This window comes from Xyrauchen texanus, chromosome 21 (assembly GCF_025860055.1).
Source record: "Xyrauchen texanus isolate HMW12.3.18 chromosome 21, RBS_HiC_50CHRs, whole genome shotgun sequence".
In the NCBI taxonomy this organism is placed as follows: domain Eukaryota; kingdom Metazoa; phylum Chordata; class Actinopteri; order Cypriniformes; family Catostomidae; genus Xyrauchen; species Xyrauchen texanus.
In genome coordinates, this window is record NC_068296.1 from 30,075,203 (window position 1) to 30,101,792 (window position 26,590).

General features: G+C 39.2%; 2 protein-coding genes across 2 annotated transcripts in view; both read right to left on the reverse strand.

Moving 5' to 3' along the window:
* Window positions 1–1,394: 1,394 nt before the first annotated feature.
* Window positions 1,395–15,992, reverse strand: LOC127661706 (sodium/potassium/calcium exchanger 5). Its single transcript, XM_052152541.1, has 9 exons — window positions 15,162–15,992; window positions 14,824–15,003; window positions 14,663–14,746; window positions 11,235–11,338; window positions 11,010–11,110; window positions 9,077–9,360; window positions 8,228–8,434; window positions 4,260–4,361; window positions 1,395–4,142 (listed from the first exon to the last, which is right to left on the reverse strand). The coding sequence occupies exons 1-9, from the start codon at window positions 15,331–15,333 to the stop codon at window positions 3,820–3,822; spliced, it is 1,557 nt and encodes a 518-aa protein (XP_052008501.1). The 5' UTR covers window positions 15,334–15,992; the 3' UTR covers window positions 1,395–3,819.
* Window positions 15,993–16,644: 652 nt separating this feature from the next.
* Window positions 16,645–26,590, reverse strand: part of LOC127661703 (thrombospondin type-1 domain-containing protein 4-like) — a 71,314-nt gene continuing 61,368 nt past the window's right edge. The window contains exon 18 of the mRNA XM_052152536.1: window positions 16,645–19,207. Within this exon, the coding sequence (XP_052008496.1) occupies window positions 19,065–19,207 (143 nt within the window). The 3' untranslated portion in view covers window positions 16,645–19,064. The remainder of the gene's footprint in view (window positions 19,208–26,590) is intronic.

Sequence of the window (26,590 nt, forward strand, 5' to 3'; positions counted from 1 at the left end):
ATTTCAAGCCTTTATTTGATATAAGTTTGATGATTATGGCTTACAGCTTATGAAAACCCCAAATTCAGAATCTCAGAAAATTAGAATATTACATGAAATCAATAAAAAAAAGGATTTTAAATACAGAAATGTCAGCCCTCTGAAAAGTATAATCATGCATATGTACTCAGTACTTGGTTTGGGCCCCTTTTGCATTAATTACTGCCTCAATGCGGCGTGGCATGGATGCTATCAGCCTGTGGCACTGCTGAGGTGTTATGGAAGACCAAGATGCTTCAATAGCGGCCTTCAGCTCTTCTGCATTGTTTGGTCTCATGTCTCTCATCTTTCTCTTAGCAATGCCCCATAGATTCTCTATGGGGTTCAGGTCAGGCGAGTTTGCTGGCCAATCAAGCACAGTAATACCATGGTCATTGAACCAGGTTTTGGTACTTTTGGCAGTGTGGGCAGGTGCCAAGTCCTGCTGGAAAATGAAGTCAGCATCTCCATAAAGCTTGTCTGCTGAAGGAAGCATGAAGTGCTCTAAAATGTCCCGTAGACGGCTGCGTTGACTCTGGACTTAATAAAGCACAGTGGACCAACACCAGCGATGACATGGCTCCCCAAACCAACACAGACTGTGGAAACTTCACACTGGACTTCAAGCATCTTGGATTGTGTGCCTCTCCATTCTTCCTCCAGACTCTGGGACCTTGGTTTCCAAATGATATGCAAAATTTGCTCTCATCAGAAAAGAGGACTTTGGACCACTGAGCAACAGACCAGTTCTTTTTTTCTTTAGCCCAGGTAAGACGCTTGACATTTGAAGCTCATGTCCAGGACCCGCCTGTGTGTGGTGGCTCTTGATGCAGTAACTCCAGCCTCAGTCCGCTCCTTGTGAAGCTCCCCACACATTTGAATGGCCTTTTCCTGACAATCCTCTCCAGGCTACGGTCATCCCTGCTGCTTGTGCACCTTTTTCTTCCACACTTTTCCCTTCCACTTAACTTTCTATTAATGTGCTTTGATACAGCACTTTGAGAACATCCAACTTCTTTTGCAATTACCTTTTGAGGCTTTCCCTCCTTGTGGAGGGTGTCAATGATGGTTTTCTGCACAACTGTCAGGTCAGCAGTCTTCCCCGTGATTGTGAATTCAACTGAACCAGACTGAGAGACCATTTAAAGGCTCAGGAACCCTTTGCAGGTGTTTAGCTGATTAGAGTGTGACACTTTGAGCCTACAATACTGAACCTTTTCACAATATTCTAATTTTCTGAGATTCTGAATTTGGGGTTTTCATAAGCTATAAGCCATAATCATAAAAATTATATCAAATAAAGGCTTGAAATATCTTACTTTGCTTGTAATGAGTCTATATAATATATTAGTTTCACCTTTTAAGTTGAATTACTGAAATTAATGAACTTTTGCACGATATTCTAATTTTTCGAGTTTCACCTGTAGATACTTGTCTACACTTGTCTCCAGCTTCTTCTCAAAGTCTTTTGCTGTTGTTCTGGGATTGATTTGAACTTTTCACACCAAACTACGTTCATCTCTAGGAGACAGGATGCATCTCCTTCCTGAGCGGTATGATGGCTGCATGGTCCAGAGGTGTTTATACTTGCGTACTATTGTTTGTACAGATGAACGTGGTACCTTTCAGGCATTTGGAAATTGCTCCCAAGTATGAACCAGATCATATGTAGACCAAATGTCCAAATTGTTGTCTTTGCTGATTTATTCAGATTTTTCCATGATGTCAAGCAAAGAGGCACTGAGTTAGAAGGTAGGCCTTAAAATACATCTACAGGTACACCTCCAATTGACTCCAATTAGCCTATCAGAAGCTAAATTAGGCTTAATTTAATTAAAGCTGCTTAAAGGCACAGTTAACTTACTGTATGTAAACTTCTGACCCACTGGAATTGTGATAGTCAATTAAAAGCTAAACAATCTGTCTGTAAACATTTGTTGGAAAATTATTGTCATGCCCAAAGTAAATGTCCTAAATGACTTGCCAAACCCATAGTTTGCTAATATGAAATCTGTGGAGTGGTTAGTGTATTAATGACTCTAACCTAAATGTGTGTAAACTTCTTCAAATGTATATTTCATGTCCTTTTTGAAAACATACCATTAAACATTAACAGTACTTTGGAATAAATGTGTGAATCCCTGGGCTAAAGAGGACAAAAAGATAATTAGAGTCAGGAGTTGGCATCCAATTACTGAAACTAGATTGAAGGTGTGGGTTAGAGCTACTTTGACTTAGCAAACTCAAAATGTTTGAGTGCTTTTTCTATTCACAAAAAGCATCTGCTGACGTGAACCATGACTCTTAAAAGAAAAATCTCAGAAGACATATAACTCAAATGATGAATTGTTGATTTGCCTAAAGCTGGAAAGAGTTACAAATTTATTTCGAAGAGCTTAGATATTGATCTGTCCACAGTTAGACAAATTGTCTAGAAATAAAGACGATTTAGTACTGTGGCTATTCTCCCTAGAAGTGGCCATCCAGCCAAGATGACTCATTGAGCATTCTGCAGTGTGCCCTTTGAGGTAAAAAAAAAGAAACCTAGAGTGTAAGCTCAAGAAATGAAGGAATCATTGGAACTGGTTGACATTTCTATTCATGAGTCTTAAAAAGCATGGTGCCCATGGCTGTACAAAACGAAGGAAGCTGCTGCTTTGCAACAAAAACAAAAGTTTGCCAAAGACCATCTTAACACTCCACAACATTTTGCGGACTGATGAAAATAGGGTTGAATTGTTTGGTAAGAACACGCAGCACTACATATGGAGCAAAAAGGGCATTGCCTACCAATATGAAAACATCATCCCGATGGCGAAATACGGTGGAGGGAGCACGATGACTTTGTGCTGCTTTGGGGCCTTGACCACTTGCCATCATCAAGGAAAAAATGAATTCCCAAGTTTATCAAGATAATCTACAGGATATTTCCAGGGTGGCTGTGAGCCAGCTGAAGCTCAGTATAAGTTGGGTGATACAGCAGCAGAATGGCTTCAAAAAAGAAAATCCACCTTTTGGAGTGCCCCAGTCAGAGTCCAGACCTTAACCCAATAGATATGCTGTGGAATGACCTCAAGAGAGCTGTTCACACCAGATAGCATACGAATATGGCTGAGCTGAAGTAGTTCTGTAAGGACTAATGGTCCAAAATTCCTTCTGACTGGAACTGCTTCAAATGCTTGGTTGAGGTTATTGCTGCCAAAGGAGGATTGGCCAGTTATTAAATCCTGGGGTTCACTGACTTTTTCCTACAGCACTGTACATCTGTAATGGTATGTGTTCAATAAAGATTATAATTGATTGTGTGTTGTTAGCTTAACCACATTATGTTTTGTCTATACTTGTGACTTTGATGTAGATGAGATAATTTTTATGACTAAATGCAAAAAAACAGCTAATAAGTGTTCACATGTTTTTTTTTCTTGCCCCTGTATGTAGGCAATATTTGTTAAAACAAAATATATTAAAAAAAGTGAGTTCAAAGTGTCACTTGTGACAGAATCACTGAAGTTTATTCAGACCTTAGTTAGTTTATTGAGGTCAGCCTCATTTTCATTCACATCAAATTAAACAATCCACCCTGACTAAGGTCTATAAAAAAAACAAATGTTATCGAAGTGTGTACTCACATGAACATTGACTCTCCTCAGAAGATACCGTATACTGAAAGCCTGATAGGTGACAAAAAAAAAACACAACACAGACCACTGGCTATTTTCCAGCTATGTTTGTCACCCTTCACTAAACATGTAATTGACAAACTGCACAAAATTAAGAGTTCCTGTGGAGTGGAGTGATCTGTTAGTCAGCACAGGCTCGGATGGGATTGTTCCCGATGATACCAAGCTCATACAAGATTGACAATGTGGCAAAGAGGATGTAGCAGACCAGTGACACCAGGCCCAGTTTCCAGTCCAATTTCCAGCCATTAATGTGAACAGCCAAGAAGATGAAGATGATGGAGAGAAGCAATGTACAGGACATGAAGACCAGACCTGAGCTGTTCACCTCCACTGGAGATTCAGTGTCCACAAACACAGTCTTGATGAACCACGGCAGACCGAGACACAACATGTCAAACACATTCGAACCAACAATGTTGGACATAGCCATGTCACCTTTACCTGGGAGAGAGACACAGAGGACTTTTTATACACTTTAATAATTTAATACTGTTGAAATTGTTTGCCAATTGAGCACGGTTTGCCCTAGAAAGTTTTGAACATTTAAGGTTTCTTTACCCTCACGAGCCACCATAACACTCGCAACAGTGTCTGGGATGCTGGTTCCCGCTGCAAGAAGAGTCATTCCCATTACTGTATCAGGGATGCCCAGTGTCTCACCTGAATGAACAAAACATGCGCATTAGGGATGTGCACATCATACAGCTCTCATTAATGCAATAAACACAATCACATAGGAAAAAACATTGCAATGATCCAAAACATCTGTCTAGTGCATGTTTATTTACAAAAACAAGTAACACTTTACAATAAGGTTTTATTTGTAAACATTATTAAATGCATTAGGTATCATGAACAACATGAACACTTGTACACACAATGCATCCTGAAAGTATTCACAGCGCTCCACTTTTGCCACATTTTATGTTACAGCCTTATTCCAAAATTGATTAAATTAATTATTTTCCTCAATTCTACAAACAATACCCCATAATGACAACATGAAAGAAGTTGTATAATGTAAATGTATTAAAAAAAAAAACAAATCGCATGTACATAAGTATTCACACCTTTGCTCAATACTTTGTTGAAGCACCTTTGGCACCAATTTCGTTGTCTTTTTGTGTATGATGCTACAAGCTTGGCACACCTATTTTTGGGCAGTTTCTCCCATTCTTCGTTGCAGGACCTCTCAAGCTCCATCAGGTTTGATGGGGAGCGTCAGTGCACAGCCATTTTCAGATCTCTCCAGAGATGTTCAATCAGGTTCAAATCTGGGCTCTGGCTGGGCCACTCAAGGACAGAGTTGTCTCATAGCCACTCCTTTGTTATCTTGGCTGTGTGCTAAGGGTCATTGTCCTGTTGGAAGATGAACCTTCGCCCCAGAGCACTCTGGAGCAGGTTTTCATCAAGGATGTCTCTGATTATTGCTGCATTCATCTTTCCCTCCATCTTGACTAGTCTTCCAGTTCCTGCCACTGAAAAATATCCCCACAGCATGATGCTGCCACCACCATGCTTCACTGTAGGGATGGTATTGGCCAGGTGATGAGCGGTGCCTGGTTTCCTCCAGACATGACGCTTGCCATTCAGGCTAAAAATCTTTGTTTCATCAGACCAGAGAATTTTGTTTGTCATGGTCAGAGTCCTTCAGGTGCCTTTTGGCAAACTCCAGACGGGCTGTCATGTTCCTTTTACTGAGGAGTGGCTTGTGTCTGGCCATTCTACCATACAGGCCTGATTGGTGGAGTGCTGCAGAGATGGTTGTTCTTCTGGAAGTTTCTCCTCTCTCCACAGAGAAACTCTGGAGCTCTGTCAGAGTAACCATCGGGTTCTTGGTCGCCTCCCTGACTAAGACCCTTCTCCCCCGATCTCTCAGTTTGGCCGGGCAGCCAGCTCTAGTAAGAGTCCCGTGGTTCCAAACTTCTTCCATTTAAGGATGATGGAGGCCACTCTGCTCATTGGGACCTTCAATGCTGCAGACATTTTTCTGTACCCTTCCCCAGATCTGTGCCTCGATACAATCCTGTCTCAGAGGTCTTCAAACAATTCCTTGGACTTCATGGCTTGGTTTGTGCTCTGACATGAACTGTTAACTGTGGGACCTTATATAGACAGGTGTGTGCCTTTCCAAATCATGTCCAATCAACTGAATTTACCACAGGTGGACTCCAATCAAGTTGTAGAAACATCTCAAGGATGATCAGTGGAAACAGGATGCACCTGAGCTCAATTTTAGACAACGATATCATCAAGGAAAAGAGGAAACAACATTCTGCCTTTGGCTGGATAACTTCAGTAGCTTTAAATATTAATAGTGTTTACTTGAATTTACTGAAATACTTGTTACTGCAGTCAGACACCTGAAAGACTTAAAGAGCTTTTTATTCCATTGGTTGTATTTATTTCTCTGATCTTATTTTACACATTTCCGTTTATCTTTTTTTTTCTTTCACTTTTTCTCCCCAATTTGGAATGCCCAATTCCCAATGTGCTCTAAGTCCTTGTGGTGGCGTAGTGACTCGCCTCAATCCGGGTGGCAGAGGATAAATCTCAGTTGCCTCTGCATCTGAGACCGTCAGTCCACGCATCTTATCACGTGGCTTGCTGAGCGTGTTACCGCGGAGACGTAGCACGTGTGGAGGCTTCACACTATTCTCCGTGACATTCACGCACAACTCACCACGCACCCAACCGAGAGCAAGAACCACATTATAGTGGCCATGAGGAGGTTATCCCATGTGACTTTACCAGGCCAATTTGGTTGCTTAGGAGACCTGGCTGGATTCACTCGGCACACCCTGGATTCGAACTCGCAACTCCAGGTGTGATAGTCAGTGTCAATACTTGCTGAGCAACCCAGGTGCTGTATGGTCAAAGGTTCAAATTATTCCAAAGAGCAAAATTTGTCTACTGCAAAACATGATAATAAAATCTTTTCTAATTTAATAAGAATGCCATGGTTATTTTGCTTTTTTTTTTTTTCCGACCAATTCCGACTGTTCAAGAAAACTGTTATTTATTTCATTTACATTATTTGAATCAATATTTATAATATTTCAAAATTGTATGTAGATAGGTTACATAGCACTCTTCATGGTCCCAGAATTCCCTAGCTTTAGCCCTGTCTGTAACACTGAACAATATAGTGTTACTATTGCTGTCAGTTGATAATTCTTTTTAATCACGATTAATCACATATTTATTTTATAGTTAATAATGATTAATCGCAGATTTTGAAGTGTCACAAAAAGAGTGTCCTTCTGTGGTAATTAAAAAGTGCCTCACATAGGAATATACTTGAAATCTATCACAAGTTTCATCTGGGCTTGTTTTGTACATCAAATAGTGTTACGGTTTAATGACTCCAGGTGGACACATTACAAAAGTTCCACCCTTCCAACAAGTGTTTTTGCTGGTTTATGCTTTATTAATGGTAAATGCGCTAATTGCAATTAAGAAAAAAATAAAATAATAATAAACGCTTTAAACTTTTTAATTAATTGCATGTGTAAACACATTAATTCTGACAGCTCTAATTTTTACAGCATTTATTCTTGATTAATAGTTAATTTATAAAATACAATTAACAAATGCACATTTTAACTGAACGCAGAAATGTTCCACGATTCATAACAGAAGCCTGTTTTCGTTTTTCAGTCTCCAGTGTTTTCACTTGCATCGGCGTATTTTTTTAAGTGTAAAATATGTGTGTAAAATAAAAAAATGTCATTGCATCTTATGGAAATTGGAACCAGAAAACTGTCAAGCAGCAATGGAATCATGATGGTGCTGCCCAGTGATTGGTCAAAAAACAGTGGGTACAACTTTTAATCTCCTGCTGCAAAAACAGAACTCTCTGGGAAACATTGCTATACAGTGACAGGAGGTTGCGAAACATCTGTGTCCTCAGGGGTCGGGCACTCTTAAGTAGTTTCTCTTTCTCAGTACCTGCTCAGCAGATCACAAGCCTTTTACAGCACCACTTGCTCTACGGCACTCATGTGAAAATGTGTGACAACTTGCAGGATAATAATCGTATTATATGCCCCTGTATCACATGCTCTCTCACGGGCCCACTGGGATTCTGTAATCCACCAATGACTGACTCGAGACTGCTAAGTGAGCGCTGAGTCCACGGCATCATAGTCCTTCAGGGCACATAACTAGAATTTTAGGAATGAAGGCGAGGTGCATGTGACCTCCCTGTGTGTGACCCATTCAAAACACCGTCATATGTGATTCAGCTGGATGAAGAGTCATTCTAAGATGCATCGCGATGATTTAGGACTTTAAAACAAATATATGCTACTGTTTTTTTTATTAACAAGCAAATGCTTCTAAACACTTCAAGATGCTTTTGAAAGAGAAAAATAAATAATTGGGTCTATCGCATGTTATATTGGAAAAGATGTTTAGGCTTACACCATTGTTGAAAAAATGCAAAACTGGAAAAGTTGCATTGAGAATCGTTTTGCACTGACTCGAAAATGAACCAATGATGACTTGAAACAGTGATGACTTACCGACAACTGTGACCATCCACACTAGAACGTAGGTGAATGCAGAGATCCAGACTGCAGACATCAGAAATGTGATCATGTAGAATTTCTTCCAGAAGCCTTTCCTGCAGTCAGGTATAGTCAGATACAACAGCAGTATGGCAGGCAGGGACAGAACCCAAAGGATCCGCTTCAGGTCATGTTCTGGCATCGTAAACACGGTTTTCTGTTCTGTAAGAGGCAATGTATGACACACAAGGCTGCAGGGTTACATACGTTTTGCCTTCTCATTCACACTGGAACAGTGTTTTCCTCCACCGAAAATGGAGACTTTTGAAAACATTCTCCACACCTGCATACTTTGGAAAATTATGATGTTAGGAAAAAGAAAACAGAGGTTTCAAACTTAAATGGATTAGTGTGGACGTGGCCTAAGAAATGCAACGCTCGTGGCATGAGATGCTGTGAAAACAGTGAGATGTGACGGAAAGATGTAAGGTGCATACTGACATTTGTACATACTGTATATATGTACACAAACCAACAATTGCAAAAGTGCAGACTGTTTGAATGTCCCCTTCACAGCATCAAACTCTTGCGCAATTTCTTTTGACTTAAATGGAAAGCAAAGGAAAACAGCCAATTGTAATGTGAAACGTTTTAAACTTGGCACGCCATCTTAAAAATGCAATGCTCATGGCGTTAGACACTGAAAAACATAGAGGTGTCAAAACACCGAGATGCCCAAAATGTAAGTCTGACGCACGTATAAATAAACAATAAAAAAATAATGCAGACGGAATGCAAGAACAAGTCCTGTGTGCGTGTCACTATGAGTGAGTTTGAGAATATGAGAATATGAAATCACTCTACCTTCGGTTATTTCATTTAGGCCGTGCAGACTGAGAGAGAGGTGAGAATATCCAGAATCATTCTGGAAGATTCCGCTATCGGCTCGGGAACGCCGGTGCACTCTGAGGCTGCTGTCGTCACTCCACCCTAAAAGCTGCTGGTGTTCGCCGCGCTCCTGTGACCTCTTAATAAGACATGTACAGCAGGGACTGAACCTCTGGATTACATACTCACTGATCTTTAGATCGAAACACAGCACCACCACATAAACACCATACACCAGTAGAAGACATGCGCCGTCATACCTGAAAACAAACATTTACGGGAGATTTTAGTCTGTTTGCTGGTCTATAGATTGAATAACTGAACACCAAAGAGATGGGCACACTTGCTGTGTCCAATCACTGGTCATATTTAGTATTACGCTGCATTCTATTCAACTCAGAAAGTCGGAATTTCCAAAATCCTACTAGGAAAAGTGCAATGGAACGGCACGTGAAATTGAATTTCCAACTTGAAAACTCGTGGGGAAATCTTCAGCTCCGATTTCGCAGAGATGTAACTGGCTAGATGTACAAAGATAGTGATAAACATTCATTTTTATTAATTAATATTGATCAATAAGTCAAAGTTACTACATTACATGATAATAAAGCAACAAATGATTGCAGAGAGAGGTGTTCAAAACATGGTAAATTATACTCTCTTTTGATAATCGTACACCTGCAGCACATATGCTATTGCTTCACCAATGTTTACCAATTGGGTTCCTGGAAGACATCTCTGGTGGCAGTCAAACACCAGCTAAGCTAACGGGAGCATTGCAGTTTAAACACTTCATATTCCGAGTATCTGGCAAAGGAATCCCTTTATGGTCGGAGATTTGATATCAAGAAGGAATATCCCATATCTGACTTTGGATGGAATGCAGCATTAAGCCTTAACTTTAGCACAGAACTAGTGTTCATTTTCAGTTTATATTTTATATTAGTAATATTATGTCTTTTGATGTAAATGTCCTTTAAATTCAATCAATATTACATCATGTCATATTCATAAATTTTGTCAATTTTCCTCTGACTAAAATTACACCTACGTAAATGTAGTTGACAACAAAAAACTAAATTGTAGTTGACAATAATGTGCAAAATGTTACTATAACAGACCAAGCTTAAACCAAGTATTCTAATATTATTTATATGTTTAATATGTCAAATTAAACAACTGTCCTGAAACCTGAGCTCCTGAAATATAAGCATATAATGAATTTACTGAATTATTAGCTACTTTAAGTTACTCTGTTAACCTCATGTTTATACAGTTTATTGCATTTTTAAGGAAACTACATATTTATAAACCAAGTTTTACATTCTGACTAGTGTAACTAAGTTCAAGTGCACCTGTTCATTTGCTTCATTGTCTGTGTTTGAGTGAGGTAGTTTATCTGTTTGTAGAGTTCTTAGTAGAGGTGTTCAGCCCATGCTGATTAAGTGAGGAAATACAAATAAAAACTGTGTTAGTGCATTGTTAATATCTTGCAATATAATTTTTTTTGTGTGTCTTTTCATCTTGATATCTTTAAGAAAATCCAAAATCCCTTTGGCAACAAACACTTTCGTCTATAATTGTGTTGACGAGATTAACACTGCCAACCCACACCATTTGTGCTACAGACATGAATGTACCTCAAATCATGCGGCTTCCTGAGAGAGGTGTGTAATTCTTTTTTGAAGGGATTCAAGTTAAAGAAAATGAAATGGGGAAAAACATTACAGTGAATTAGAGATCCGAGCCATATCTAGAGAGCAGAATACCATAGAGATTTTGGGGTTGGCTCTTTTGATATTTTATTCTATTTGGAATCTATATTTTATTTTAAAAAAATGTGTTTAACACTGGCCTTAATAGAAAATTAGATATGTTTTGTGGAATAAAAGGGTAAATGGGGACTCACCAGTAAACCCTGTTATCTGAGATTATAGCAATCACAGCGGCTACACTGATGGCATATGCAAGACAGTCCCTGAATAATGGCCAACAGGTGAGACGACACACCTGAACAGAGTAAAACACAAACAAACAAATCTATCAGCACTATAAACATGCAGAGAACACTTGGCTTACAGCGTGTAAATAATGAGCATGTGTGTTGGGCAATCCAGCTGAAAATGTCACATACCGCAGAGGTTAAGAGTCCACACGCTGCACAGATGCACAGAAGGTTGTACACAGCAGATCCCATGATTGTGCTCACGCCTATATCTCCTTTTGTCACAAACACACCTGATGTGAAATAAACATTGAACATTATTCTAAGTGATGACCCTCTGCTGTTGCTTAGAATATTTGTTGAATGTCCGAGAGGAACATTTTATTGCTCAGAGGTTGCTCTTTCAACAACTCAATTTCTCAAATGTTTCTTAGAAGTAACTATTTTCAGATGTTTCTCCTATTTGGAGAAATAAAAACAGACACAAATAAGTCAATTGTTGACATACAGTATAGAGCTATAAATTAATTTTGATAGCATAGCTCAGATCATAAGCTCTTGGAAACATTTGATGAGAAATTTTTGAGTTCACATTGAGATTTCTGACTTTGAAATCACAGTAAATCTCAACAGTGGCGTGCACAGGAGGGGGGCAGCAGTGGCGCAGGTGGTGACTTAAAAAGATTCAGTTAAACCAAATTCAAAACTCTTAATAATCTCACATTATCAAATCAAACCAAATCACTTTATTGTCACACTACCATGTACACAAGTGCAACAGTAGGTGAAAGTCTTGTGTGCAGTTCCGAGCAACATAGAAGTCATGACAGTGACGAGACATACAATGTACAGTAAACAATACACACAATATAGAATACACATACAATAAATAATAAAAAAAAAGTATATAAAAAAATATACATACAATAGTTGTATTGTGAATAGAATATAATTATGACAGTCCAGTGTGAGATAATAAGATTAATAAAGTGCAGTGCTGATGTATATTGATCGTGAGTGATCAAGTGTTCAAAAGTCTGATTGCTTGGGGGAAGAAGCTGTCATGTAGTCGTCTGTTGCGGGTCCTGATGCTGCGATACCGCCTGTCTGATGGTAGCAGTGAGAGCAACGCATGGCTCGGGTGGCTGGAGTCTCTGATGATCCTCAGAGCTTTTTTCACACAGCACCTGGTATAGATGTCCTGGAGGGAGGGAAGCTCACCTCCGATGATGTTCCTGGCAGTTCGCACCACCCTTTGCAGGGCTTTGCAGTTGTGGGCGGTGCTATTTCCGTACCAGGCGGTGATGCAGCCAGTCAGGATGCTCTCAACAGTGCTGGTGTAGAACCGTGTGAGGATGTGGTGGTTCATTCCAAACTTCCTCAGCCGTCTCAGGAAGAAGAGGTGCTGGTGAGCCTTCTTCACAACGGCCTCAGTGTGGACGGACCATGTGAGTTCCTCAGTAATGTGGACACCGAGGAACTTGAAGCTGCTGACTCTCTCCACCGGTGCTCCATTAATGGTGATGGAGCTGTGTCCTCTGTCTTTCCTCCTGAAGTCCACAACAAGCTCCTTGGTCTTACTGACATTGAGGGAGAGGTTGTGCTCCTGACACCAACGTGTTTCATCATTGTAAGTGTTCAGAACTACCACTGTCGTATCGTCAGCAAACTTAATGTTGGCATTGGAGCTATGTGTTGTCACATAGTCATGTGTGTACAGGGAATACAGGAGTGGGCTGATAACACAGCCCTGCGGGGCTCCAGTGTTGAGGGTCAGTGATGACGACGAGATGCTGCCCATTCTAACCACCTAACGTCTGCCTGACAGGAAGTACAGGATCCAGCTGCATAGCGAGCTGTTTAAGCCCAGAGCCCGGAGTTTCTCATCAAGCTTGGAGGGCACTATGGTGTTGAATGCTGAGCTGTAGTCTACAAACAGCATTCTCACATATGTGTTCTTTTTTTCCAGATGGGAGAGAGCAGTGTGTAGTGTAGATGCAATGGCATCATCAGTGGAGCGGTTGTTGCGGTAGGCAAACTGCAATGGGTCCAGAGAGGTGGGCAGCACAGAGCAGATGTGATCTCTGATTAACCTCTCATAGCATTTGCTAATGATGGGGGTCAGAGCAACAGGACGCCAGTCATTTAAGCAAGTGATTTTTGATTGCTTTGGTACAGGCACAATGGTGGCAATATATTGGACTCAAGATGGCGCTGAGTATAGCTGCTGCGTTGCAAGTTCCGACACAACACTGCAGTTTTTTGTTTGTTTTGTCTTGGATGTTGTCTGCCTTATTGTATACGACAGACAAACGCTTTTGGACATTGGTTCTGCAATTACACACTGAAAACCGGACTTCAAATTCTTCAATTCCGACCCGCAGCTTTGCTCTGATAGTTTTACAGAGGACATAACAGGCTTGTTTATGCTCCTCCGCGTTCCCGGAATTAAAACATCAATTATTTGTCAATGTGACATTTCTTTTTAAATCATGTACATGTTAAAAAAAATATTAGGCGGAGGTGCCTTTAACAGCGCGTGCTACAGTAGATTCGGTTCAAATGCCAATCGAAAGTGATCATCCCTATGCCCTACTCAGGGCAGTGCCTTTGAAGTAGGTACACTAAAGGGAACATGTGATTAGAAATTCTTTCAGTGATAGAAATTCAACATAAAGTACCATTCAGAACCATTGTATTACTATCTTGACATTAACATTGTACCAGGGTTCTACCGCATTACTACTCTGAGGTCCTAAAATTAATCACAGAATAGCATTACATTATTATGAAAGGAAATTAAGTATAAGTACAACAGAAACTGTCAGTTCTATAAAGAGGATGATGAGGTCAGAGAGGAAGCAGTAGAGATGAGAGAGACATAAGCACTGTGAAGCACTGTGGTGTTACCAGGATAATACCATGCTACTGCATGATTATTATAATCATATTCTATTATATTTTCGAGAATGATATAAGGATTTCTTTTAATTGTCCCTCATTTTCTTTAAAAGTCTGGGTTTCAGTGAGGCACTTACAATGGAAGTGAGTGGGCCAATCTGTAAACATTAAAATATTAACTTTTTTAAATGTATAGCCATAAGACGTGAACAATAGAAGTGTTAACATGATTTTAGTGTGATAAAATCACTTACAAATTTGATTAAAAACAACCATTTAAACAACTTTACAGTTCAAATAATACACAAGTTTTAAAGGAAGAATGAATGTAAGTGTATTTATAAAATTATAAGATTCACTATTCTGCCTTTAAACCCTACAACAATTGTCCCAATTCACTTCCATTGTAAGTGCTTCACTGTAACCTAGATATTTGCTATATTTATGGAAAAGGAGAATCAAAATGAGTCAAAATACATTTTTGTGGTAATCAACATCATGCCACAAATGCTTTTGATTGATCCAAACATGTACTGAACCCGAAATGTTCCTTTAGGATCTCTTCTGAAACTCTAGAGGAGACACACATGAGATTACTTGAGTATTATTCTCAGGAGAAACATCTGAGAAGCTGAAGGCTTTAGCAAAACTGTTTTTGTGATTTTTCTTTCCTACCGTCAGAGTTATTTGAGATTAGGATTGTAATCAAAGATTACCCAGAAATGCGGTGACTAGTTCAGGTGCGGAGCTCCCAGCTGCCATGAAAGTGGCACCAGCGACATCTTGAGAAAGACCAAGACCTAAACCACAACCAAAACCAGTTTAAACCACGCTGCACATATACTACCACACAAAATATGCCAGAACTACCACTTACGTTCACTAATGACTTCAAGAGATGGCAGAAAATAATCTTCACAGACAATAGAGACAGCCAAAAGCATGTAAAAAATGATCATGAAATAAATAAGAATTCCTCCATCCTTCCTCTCCTGAAGTGTGAAAAATCCTTCTGGGAATTCTGAGGATTGCGGTGGGATGCAGTCGGTTACATTTTCTGCAACACAAAAACACAGAGCTTCATTGATCAACAATTCAAATTGTCATGTCATTTACACTTCACAAATCAATGAGTTCTGAGCTAAATCAGTTACTGACTTTCAAAACACAGCAAAAACCTGTTGTGTAACTCTCAACACATTGAATTCATCTTACCAACATCCCGGCGTATTCTAGCAGGAGCTGAACTCTGAAAAGTCTTTCCAACATAGAAAATAAGATTAACCGCAGCGAATATAAGCATCACTAGAGCAATTATATACAGCAAAATGTCTCTCCTTTTCCTTCTGTGAGGAATTGAGTCTTTGTCCATTCTATAATTCCCCATTATTTCCACTGATTAAAGCTTTTTTTAAGAGAGTCATGGAGCTGGACTGTGTGGTTAGAGTAAGCTGAAGTTTATTCCTGGAGCTTTTGTGTGTGTGTGTGTGTGTGTGATCTGATCACGGGATTCATTCATTATTCCGACTGAACGCTTTCAGGGTCTTGAGCCTTCAGGGCTGAAATGATTGGTCTAGTACAAATGTTATCATGCAAAATGATCTCCCTGTTAAGGAGATAATTGGATTCTTTCTGCATAATGTGTGTCCTACCGCAAAAAAAGAAAAGAAAAAAAAGTTGGGACGAGGACACATTAGAATTATTACAATAAAATGTTAAATTAAACACACAGTATACCAAAATATATAGATTTTTTTAACTGTACATTTTACCATCATAGTCTCTAGGCACAGTCATGATTACAAGCTCAATTACACTTCCTAGTGGTGGACGCATGCGCAAAGCCCAAGATGGCGTTAGAAAGTGTAACTGAGCTTGAAATTATGATTTATATTTAGATGTCAAGATTTATAGTGCAAAAGTGATATTTGGTCTGTTCCCACCCAAATGACTGAATTTATTCAGAAGACATTTAAAGATATAACTTTTATGCTGACTTTGTGCTTTTTGGGGCTTCAAAGTTCTGGTCACCATTCACTTGCATTGTATGCACCTACAGAGCTGAAATATTCTTCTAAAATATTTATGTTCAGCAGAAGAAAGAATGTCATACACATCTGGGATGGCATAAAGGTGAGTAAATAATGAGGGGAATTTTCATTTTTGGGTGAACTATATCATTAACCAAAGACGTGCATTTGCCTTGTCGTTATCTCTGCTGATTAATGTCTACTACACAATACATACTACCTGTGATCATGTCAGTACAAATGCTCTTCATCACTGAGGTTAATAAGTTTAATTTTGTTTGCATGCATCATACATTTTTGGGTTTTTGAATTAAATTAATGTGTTTAAAGGGGTCATGACATGGTTTTTTTTATTGTATTATTATGTTCCCTTAGGTGCAATTATAGTATTAATATATTTTTTTTTTAAGAAAAACTTTTAAAATCTAGTGATTTATGACCTTTTCCCACCCTGTTTCTCATCCTCTGATTCAAACAGTCTGTTTTGGGGGCGTTTTCCATTTAAGACTTCAGTGTTAACGCCCACTGTTATGATTGGCTAACGTCAGTGCCTATGTATCAATTATTGACGCCCCCAGCCAGAACAATATGCAAGTAAACTAAGTAAAAACACTGTGATTATTCATAATGAATGAAATTGCGCTTTAAAAAGTAGTTTAAAGTTTAAAATAGATTACTTACAGTTTGCGTCGTCGTTGTTCCCAGAATAGTCGGCACGGACTTATCTTTGAGCAACAGTTTTCTGGCAAAGCCAGCATCATATTGAGATTTGTTCTCAAAACAGTCATCCTTAAAATGTACAGAACAAACGCTTAAGTTAACACTGCCGTGACTGGAACGTCCGCAAAAAATAAACTGCATCCATTTTTCCCTGACGTCTGGATCTTTCGGCAGCTTATTCAGAGGTTTTGTTTGACCACAGCCAGAAACAGCACATCTGTGTGGCATCGTAATTTTCCTGTGTACAAGTAGTCTCTGTCAGAGCTCGCTGTCCATCGACTGAACACTTGTGAGGCGCACGGCGATACTGAAATGAGCGTAGTTGTCTTGCGCTTAAAGCGTAGTTATCTTGTGCTGGAGGCGGTCATATGCAAACGCTGTTACGTCACTTCTAACCGACACGTCACTTCTAACCATGAATCCAGAACGAGCTGTATTTTGAGCTTGATTAAATAAATTATTCGTTTAGAATGGGGAGGACGTCTTAAAATATTAAACTTGCAGGACGTTTTAATGATACAAAGACCTCTTATATACCAAAAGATCAAGGCAAATTTGGTTTCTCATGTCATGACCCCTTTAAATAATAATAATAACAACAACAGGTCAAATAACCCATATCTGACAACTGCTGTGATTCAGATTTAAAGAACCATCAATGTAGAACCAATTGATATAACAGTGACAGCTTTACTTATACAGGCAGCTGAATCAAACATGTCACGTTAACACTGCAGCTAAAAAGTGACTCCTCGTCTGAGTGTTTAATCCTGTTCTATTCACATAGAGTTCAGCTATTTGCAGAAGTAACTATCACATTTACCCAATTCACTCCAGAATAATTCAGGTAGTGACAACTGCATCCACATAATGTGTACAGAACCAAACTAAACAACTAGTTGTTGCAGTGTACAATGAGGTGTATTTCTATAAAACAACAGAGTCTGAGGTACGAGTCTGGAATCATTCGCAAAGTTTGAAACTGATTTTCTACACTGTAGTTCCTCCCATCAATCCAGTGGTCTAAGGGTAACATATACATTACAGTCCAGAGAGAGCATGCTATTTATAAGCTGCATGATACATGTTTAATGGTAGTTTAAAACTGTTGGACGAGATGTCACTGGCCACTAATATTTCTTTAATATATATCAAACATCAAACGGGTAAACCTGTCGACATCCATGTTTCTTCCTTGAAGCCACAAGATGCCAAACCATTGCTATGGTTATTAATATGTCATTAATTGCAGGTTTTCCTGTATTTCTTAGACACACAAAAATATAATTTGGCTGATTTGCATTTAAAGGCACAGTTCACCCAAAAATGAAAATGTTCTCTACATTTACTCACCCTCATCCCATCCCAGATGTGTATGACTTTCTTTCTTCTGCTGAACACAAGATCTTTAAAAGAATATCTCAGCTCTGTAGGTCCATACAATGCAAGTGAATGGTGACCTGAAAAATTACATAAACATAGATATGTTGTGATTCCTTTAAGTAATTTTTTTACTATTAATCTCCACTTTAACATTTTGATAGTGGTAAACAAAGGTAAACAAAGGACTTAAATATCGATCTGTTTATCACACACACCTATCTTATTGAATAAGAAGACATGGATTAAAACACAAGTCTTATGGATTACTATTTTGCTGCCTTTATGTGATGTTTGGAGCTTCAAAGTTTTGGTCACCATTCACTTGCATTGCGAAGACCTACAGAGCTGAAATATTCCTCTAAAAATGTTTCTTTGTGTTCAGCAGAAGAAAGAAAGTCACACGTCTGGGATGGCATAAGGGTTAGTAAATGATGAGAGAATTAAACATTTTGGGTGAACTGATACTTTAAATGTGCCAATTACTCTTTAAACTTTACAGTGTAAATGGGCCTTGTTTTCTGCACTACTGAGATACGAGCATCATCATGTGTTCTTGCAGTCAGAGAACTCTTGATCTAAACTGATCTAAAATACTTCCCTCTGTAGTGTGTATTCACGAGAACACTGACGGCACACACTGTGCATCTTAAGTTTCAAATGTTCTGTTTCTAATACAAATGTGTTCCTTCTTCAAAATGTTTTCCAGCTGAAGCACCATATGAGTTGTTGTCAATGTAAACATCCTCCCATACTCTCATTATATGCTGAGGCCACAGGCCATATAGAGTTCAGCATTTCTCCTGTCCAAAGAGAATTAGTGATAAATGGCAAGTCTGTATTCCCCTCTTATAAAGTCACTCCTTCAGGAATTTCTGGCTTGTTCTTCAAAAGAATCACTGATATCGATTGACGCACTTCACCTGCACTCAGGTCTGTTACTGTGCAGTGATGTGATGCGAAAGTGATGGTACATCACATGCTTGTTCTATGTGTGTCTCCAGTTTCCTGAATTTTTCTGCGTCACACGTGTGCAGGAAGCACAACACGCCATCTTATAGTAGTCATAGACGCAGAGACGTGCCTGGACCACCACATTACAGTTGAAATATTTATCTTGACAATTTGCATCTGCAAAAAAAAAAGACATTAAACTTAGACATATACCTGAGTTATCTCACGAAAACGTGTCAAGGGGTGCAACTCAACCAGCTCCCTAGTTCTGTAGTGTAACGATGCTGGCATAGATAATGATGAAGACTTTGATGATGGAGTGACGAACCCAAGTGCAGTTTATTAAACAAAACTTGAATTCCAAAAACCCTAACAATAAATGAGAACTAAACATAAACATGAACTTGACTTCAACTAGACTTGGCTTGACTTGGCTGGACTTGACTTGACTTGACTTGACTTGACTTGACTAAAACAAAACAACGTAACATTCACAATACTAGACAAGAGACAATGGCAAACATGAGGGCTTAAATACACAGACATTGGGTAAAACAATAACAAGTTAACCAATGAACAGACAGAACTATAAACAAGATAACAAGACTAATAAACTAAAAACCAATGACAAACTAGAACTGATAACAACCTAATGAAACAATAAACCAATGAAAACAAGACACATGAACATGGAGGGAAACATGAAATCACATGACAAGGGAACCACATGACATGAACAGGAACTAAACTTAAAAAAAAAAAAAGACATGAAATACATGAACACACATATTAAACATTACAAGTAGTCAGTGCACTGGTCAGAGAGTCAGCCATTTCTAGGGCTAACAAAGCCAAATAATCGTTCCAGTGCACTTACATTTTCACTCCCTAAAAATGCCCAGAATGCTCTGTAAAAATCAGGGAGCATCATTGCTTATCATGTTCCATTTACGGTTTGAATGGCTGTGCATTCCAAATGCAGCACAGGAGAATTTAAATGCCAGTATTTTATTTTTGTTCCAAGACATTGAACAGTGAGAAGTTAAAGAAACAGTGGCAAGATTAGGGAAGATTATGTGGTAAGTGAACAATCAGTTCTCATTGTCAACGTGTTGAGAAATGGGCAGAAGTAAAGACATGAGCTAATTTGACAAGGGCCAAATTGTTATGGTCAGTTGACTGGGTAAGAGCATCTCTGAAATGGCAAGGTTTGTGGGGTGCTCCCGATCAGCAGTGGTGAGTACCTACGACAGAGGTCCAGTGAGGGACAAACTACAAACCGGCGACAGGGTGTTAGGCGCCCAAAGCTCAGTGATGCGTCTGGTCCGAAGTCAAATCAATTTTATTTGTATAGCGCCTTTCACAACACACATCACTTCAAAGCAGCTTTACAGAAGATAAAACTGTAATGTATAAGTCATCATTGTGTAGTTTGATAAAATCTGATTGTTAATCGTGTTGAAAAATAAGTAATTAAATAATAATTGTATTAATAACCCCAGTGAGCAAGCCGAAGGTGACTGTGGCAAGGAACACAAAACTCCATAAGATGTTGATTAATGGGAGAAAAATAACCTTGGGAGAATCCAGACTGACTGTGGGGGCAAGTTCCCCTCTGGCTAACGTCATGAATATAATGCCAATATTACTTATGTTTAGTGCAAGTCATGGTTTAAAATTATTAAACTAAGTAAGCTGAATCCAGCCGGTTCTGGTGACCTCAGGATAGGAGTCCTGAGGTTGAGACAGGGAAACAAATAAAATAATATTAGCATAAATGCCATTCAATTTATTACAGAGTTACAGATCATGATCAATGTTTCTGGTTTCTGGTTCCGGCAGACCGGCTTATTTTTAGAGGTTTTTGCTCTAATAATTAGTACCTTTGTTTTGTCGGAATTGAGTAGAAGGAAATTTCTGGCCACCCAATCTTTTAGATCATTGATACCCTCTGCTAATTTGGAGAATTGTGATTTTTTTTTTTTTTCAGGTTTTGAAGAAATATAAATTTGGCATAGCAGTGGAAACTTATTCCACGATTCATGATAATTTCTCCCAGGGGAAGCATACACAAGGAGAAAAGCAGAGGCCCTAAAACTGAACCCTGTGGCACTCCATACTTTACTTTTGTTTGGTTTGACAATTCCTCATTTACATAGACAAAGTGGTAGCGGTCTGCTAAATATGACCTAAACCATGCTAATGCAACTCCACAAATTCCAACATAATTATCTAGCCTATTCAAGAGAATGTATTGATCTATCGTGACAAATGCAGCACTAAGATCTAAAAGCACTAGAAGCGAAATGCAGCCATGATCAGATGATAAAAGCAAGTCATTTGTAACTCTGATAAGTGCAGTCTCTGTACTGTGATGAGGCCTAAATCCTGACTGAAATTCATCATATATACTATTTCTCTGTAGAAATGAACATATTTGGGAGGATACTACCTTTTCTGATATTTTTGACATAAACAGGAGATTTGAAATCGGTCTATAATTATCCAGTTCTCCAGGATCAAGTTGTGGCTTCGCAGTTTGATAACTGCCATTTTAAAGTTTCTTGGGACATGTCCTAAGGATAGTGAGGAGTTAATGATATTAAGAAGAGGTTCTGAAATTACAGGGAATACCTCTTTTAAGAGCTTAGTTGGTACTGGATCTAACATGTTGTGGCTTTTGATGTTTCAATAAGTTTTGTTAGCTCTTCAAGACCAATGACAGAGAAGGATTGAAGTTGCACGTGAGGAAAATTATTAGACACTTTTTTCTGAGGTGCTATGACAGATGATTGCATAATTCCAATTTTATTTCTGATTATTTACATTTTATCAGTAAAGAAATTTATGAAGTCATTACTCTTGTGCTGTGAAATAATATCTGGTTCTGTTGAGGCTTTATTCCTAACCAATTTAGCCACAGTACTGAATAAACATCTAGGATTGTTGTGGTTATTTTCTATGAGGTTACTAAAATATGCTGACCTGGCAGCTTTTAGTGACAGTCTGTAGCTACAGACACTATCCTTCCATGCACCACAAAATACTTTTAATTTTGTATTCTTCCACATGCTCTCCATTTTCCGAGCTGCTCTCTTGAGAGCATGAGTGTGATCATTGTACCATGATGCAAGGCTTATTTCTTTAATTTTCTTTAATTGAAGGGGGGGCGACAATATCAAGAGTGCTAGAGAAGACTGCATTTATATTTTTTGTTATTTCATCAAGTTCTTCTGGGCTTTGGGGTTTATTGAGTGTATGAGATAGATCTGGAAGGTTTTTAATGAAGCTGTCTTTAGTGGTCGAAAGAATAGTTCTACCTGAGTGATAGCGTGGTTTAGATTAAGTAACATTAGCTGATTGCAGCATACAAGAGACGAGGTAATGATCTGAGATGTTATCGCTCTGCTGCAGAATTTCTATATTATCAACATCAGATCCATATACCAGAATTAAATCTAGAGTATGATTATGGCGATAACTTGGTCCTGTTATATTTTGTCTGACTCCAAGAGAGTTGAAAATATCGATAAATGCTAATCCCAATGTGTCATTTTCATTATCTACAGTCAGGTCCATAAATATTGGGACATCGACACAATTCTAATCTTTTTGGCTCTATATATCTATATATCGGCTCTAAATACCACAATGGATTTGAAATGAAACGAACAAGATGTGCTTTAACTGCAGACTTTCAGCTTTAATTTGAGGGTATTTACATCCAAATCAGGTGAACGGTGTAGGAATTACAACAGTTTGTATATGTGCCTCCCACTTTTTAAGGGACCAAATGTAATGGGACAGATTAACAATCATAAATCAAACTTTCACTTTTTAATACTTGGTTGCAAATCCTTTGCAGTCAATTACAGCTTGAAGTCTGAAACGCATAGACATCACCAGACGCTGGGTTTTATCCCTGGTGATGCTCTGCCAGGCCTCTACTGCAACTGTCTTCAGTTCCTGCTTGTTCTTGGGGCATTTTCCCTTCAGTTTTGTCTTCAGCAAGTGAAATGCATGCTCAATCGGATTCAGGTCAGGTGATTGACTTGGCCATTGCATAACATTCCACTTCTTTCCCTTAAAATTGAAAGTCTCAGCAGATCTCCAGATTTCCTGGCCAGTGACATCTTCTCCAGGCGCTCTTTCATCTGGATTACATACTGGACCATGTTACTTTTATCCTTATTGGGCCCTTCCCACAGTTCTTTCAGCAGGTCCAATGCACCTCCCACCTGCTGACCACATAACAGTTCAAATAAGGAGAAACCCGTGGAGGCCTGTGGCACCTCTCTGTAGGCAAACAGCAGGTAATGTAACCAGCTCCTGACTAGGAAACAAACTTGCGTAGCATTCTCTGTAGGGTTTGCTTGAATTGTTCAACAAAACCATTGTCTGAGGGTGGTACAGTGTGGTCCAAATCAGCTCCCTCCATAGATTTTCTATGGGATTAAGGTCTGGAGACTGGCTAGGCCACTCCAGGACCTTAATGTGCTTCTTCTTGAGCCACTCCTTTGCTCATGTTGGAATACCCATCCACGACCCATTTTCAATGCCCTGGCTGAGGCAAGGAGGTTCTCACCCAAGATATGACGGTACATGGCCCTGTCCATCATCCCTTTGATGCAGTGAAGTTGTCCTGTCCCCTTAGCAGAAAAACACCCCCAATGCATAATGTTTCCACCTCCATGTTTGACAGTGGGTATGGTGTTCTTGGGGTCATAGGCAGCATTCCTCCTCCTCCAAACACGGCAAGTAAGTTGACTTGATGCCAAAGAGCTCGATTTTGGTCTCATCTGACCACAACAATTTCAACCAGTTCTCCTATGAATCATTCAGATGTTCATTGGCAAACTTCAGATGGGCCTGTACATGTGCTTTCTTGAGAAGGGGGACCTTGCGGGTGCTGGAGGGTTTCAGTCCTTCATGGCGTAGTGTGTTACCAATTGTTTTCTTGGTGACTATGGTCCCAGCTGCCTTGAGATCATTGACAAGATCCTCCTGTGTAGTTCTGGGCTGATTCCTCACCATTCTCATGATCATTGCAATTCCACGTGGTGAGATCTTGCATGGAGCCCCAGACCGAGGAAGATTGACAGTTATTTTGTGTTTCTTCCATTTGCGAATAATCGCACCAACTGTTGTCACCTTCTCACCAAGTTGCTTGGCGATGGTCTTGTAGCCCATTCCAGCCATGTGTAGATCTACAATCTTGTCCCTGATACCCTTGGACAGCTCTTTGGTCTTGGCCATGGTGGAGAGTTTGGAATCTGATTGATTGATTGCGTCTGTGAACAGGTGTCTTTTATACAGGTAACAAGCTGAGATTAGGAGCACTCCCTTTAAGAGTGTGCTCCTAATCTCAGCTCGTTACCTGTATAAAAGACACCTGGGAGCCAGAAATCTCTGATTGCACTCTGGGCTCTGGTCACAAAACTACAGGACTGAACCTGGGACACCAAGTCACTGAGAATGGGAAGATCTTGCCCTTTTACCACCTTATGATGTAACTGCTGTAAAATAGGCAAAAAGAAAGTTTGACCCTTCACTGTCAAATAAATCTCAGCTTTAGGATACTCCCTAATATATCCATATATACAGCATACTTTACATTTACATTTATGCATTTGGCAGACGCTTTTATGCAAAGCGACTTACAGAGCACTTATTACAGGGACAATCCCCCTGGAGCAACCTGGAGTTAAGTGCCTTGCTCAAGGACACAATGGTGGTGGCTGTGGGGCTTGAACCAGCATCCTTCTGATTACCAGATTACCAGTTATGTGCTTTAGACCACTACACCACCACCACTCCATTACACCACCACCACTCCATTTTTAAACTTTAACTGGGTCCTACTCTACCAAGTCATCTTCAGGGACCAAGCTGTTGTGTACTAGTGTCAGGGTGCTACCAGTATCAATTAGGGCCTTGGCAGATTGACTGATAACAAATACTTTTACCAGTGTGTCTGTGGTGCAATTCTAAAATGGCAAAAGGGGTTGAAGTAGTTGGTGGTTGTGGAGAAGGAACATAACAGAGGGCAGAATTTTTGGCTTTTCTAGCAGTGCAAAGTGGCTTTGTGTGTATCTCTCCACAATAGTAGCACCTAACCTCCTGCTTACTAATTCTATAACCTTGGTTATGAGTTAAACTAGATCTATATTGGGCATGACCACCCTCACCACAAGACTTCCATGGCCAGAACTGACTCCTTCACCGAAGCTTTGTTGGACGTCTCAGCGAGCTGCTAGGTAGGTCTTGGCCAACTTGGCTACTTCTTCTGCATTGGCAGGATTGTGTTCTTTAATTCACACCGACATGGGGCTCACCAGCCTCATAAAATTCTCCAGGGTAAGGAGTTCAGATATCTGCTGGATGGTGCACTTCTCTGGCTTGACCATCTTGGAGAAGAGATATTTCAGCCACACACAGAGCTAACGGGGGTTCTCATCTGACAGAGTATCTGTCCAAATGTCCTCTGCTCATCTTAATTTCATTCTTTTTTAGGATAGACTCTTTGACTTTGTCATAATCCTCAGCATCAGTACAGCCCATGGCCATTTATGCCATTATACTTATGGCATGTTTGTGTGTCTGTGTTTGTCGCAGCATCTGCCACACGAACTAAGTCGCTGAGTGCATCTTGATGGTAAGTAAATTTAGTAAATCCGAGCATTCATGTTTGTCCTTATTTTAAAGGGAAGGGGTGTTTAATTAAAAGGGATAATCCAGAGAACGAAAGCTGACCAGGACAGTTCCCTTACTGAAAATGTTGTCAGGTCCCATGAAGTCTCTCAAGTTGATAGAGGATGAAAGCAAGTCTAAATATATGATGAACAGGCCTTATTTTTTTCTTTAAAAGAGAATAATTTTTTTTATCCACAATGTTAATGAAAGGGAAACAATCTTTTAAATATTATAGTTGTTATAAAAAGTTTAAATATACACACCTTTGTATATGTATCCCTTTATTTATGTAATTTATCTTTTATACAGTAATAATACTGTACATTTTAAAATCTACCACAAAAATACATAACAGTGTCACTTTTACAGCGGCGTTGCTGATTAATAACAGCTCTGCTTAAAAGCACAACCTCGTAATCGTGTCACAGGTAACTTAATCATATGTGTCCCAATACTCAGTTCATGAACACTCTTGCCATTTCCCGAATTCGTATTCAAAATATAGCCTAATATTTCATGACATAGGGAGCTAGGGAACGAGATGAGACACACCCCAGGTCACATTTCACCCCCAAAAATGAAAGAAATAAAATTTAAAAATGATAAAGAAACAGAACCCTATTTTTAGGACTTTTATATATATATTCTTTTGTATTATGACATTATTTTCATGATAATTAAGCAGAAATCAACAATTCTCATTACTGTACTGCATCCGGACATTTTACTTTGAGTTTTTTTTTGTACTTCTCATTACTCTCAATGTTGAATCTCATTACTTTAATCAGCATACATTAATGGATTGACAACAAATATCAACAAGATGCATAAATAGTTACACTTTAAATAATGTATCATTGAATTTTG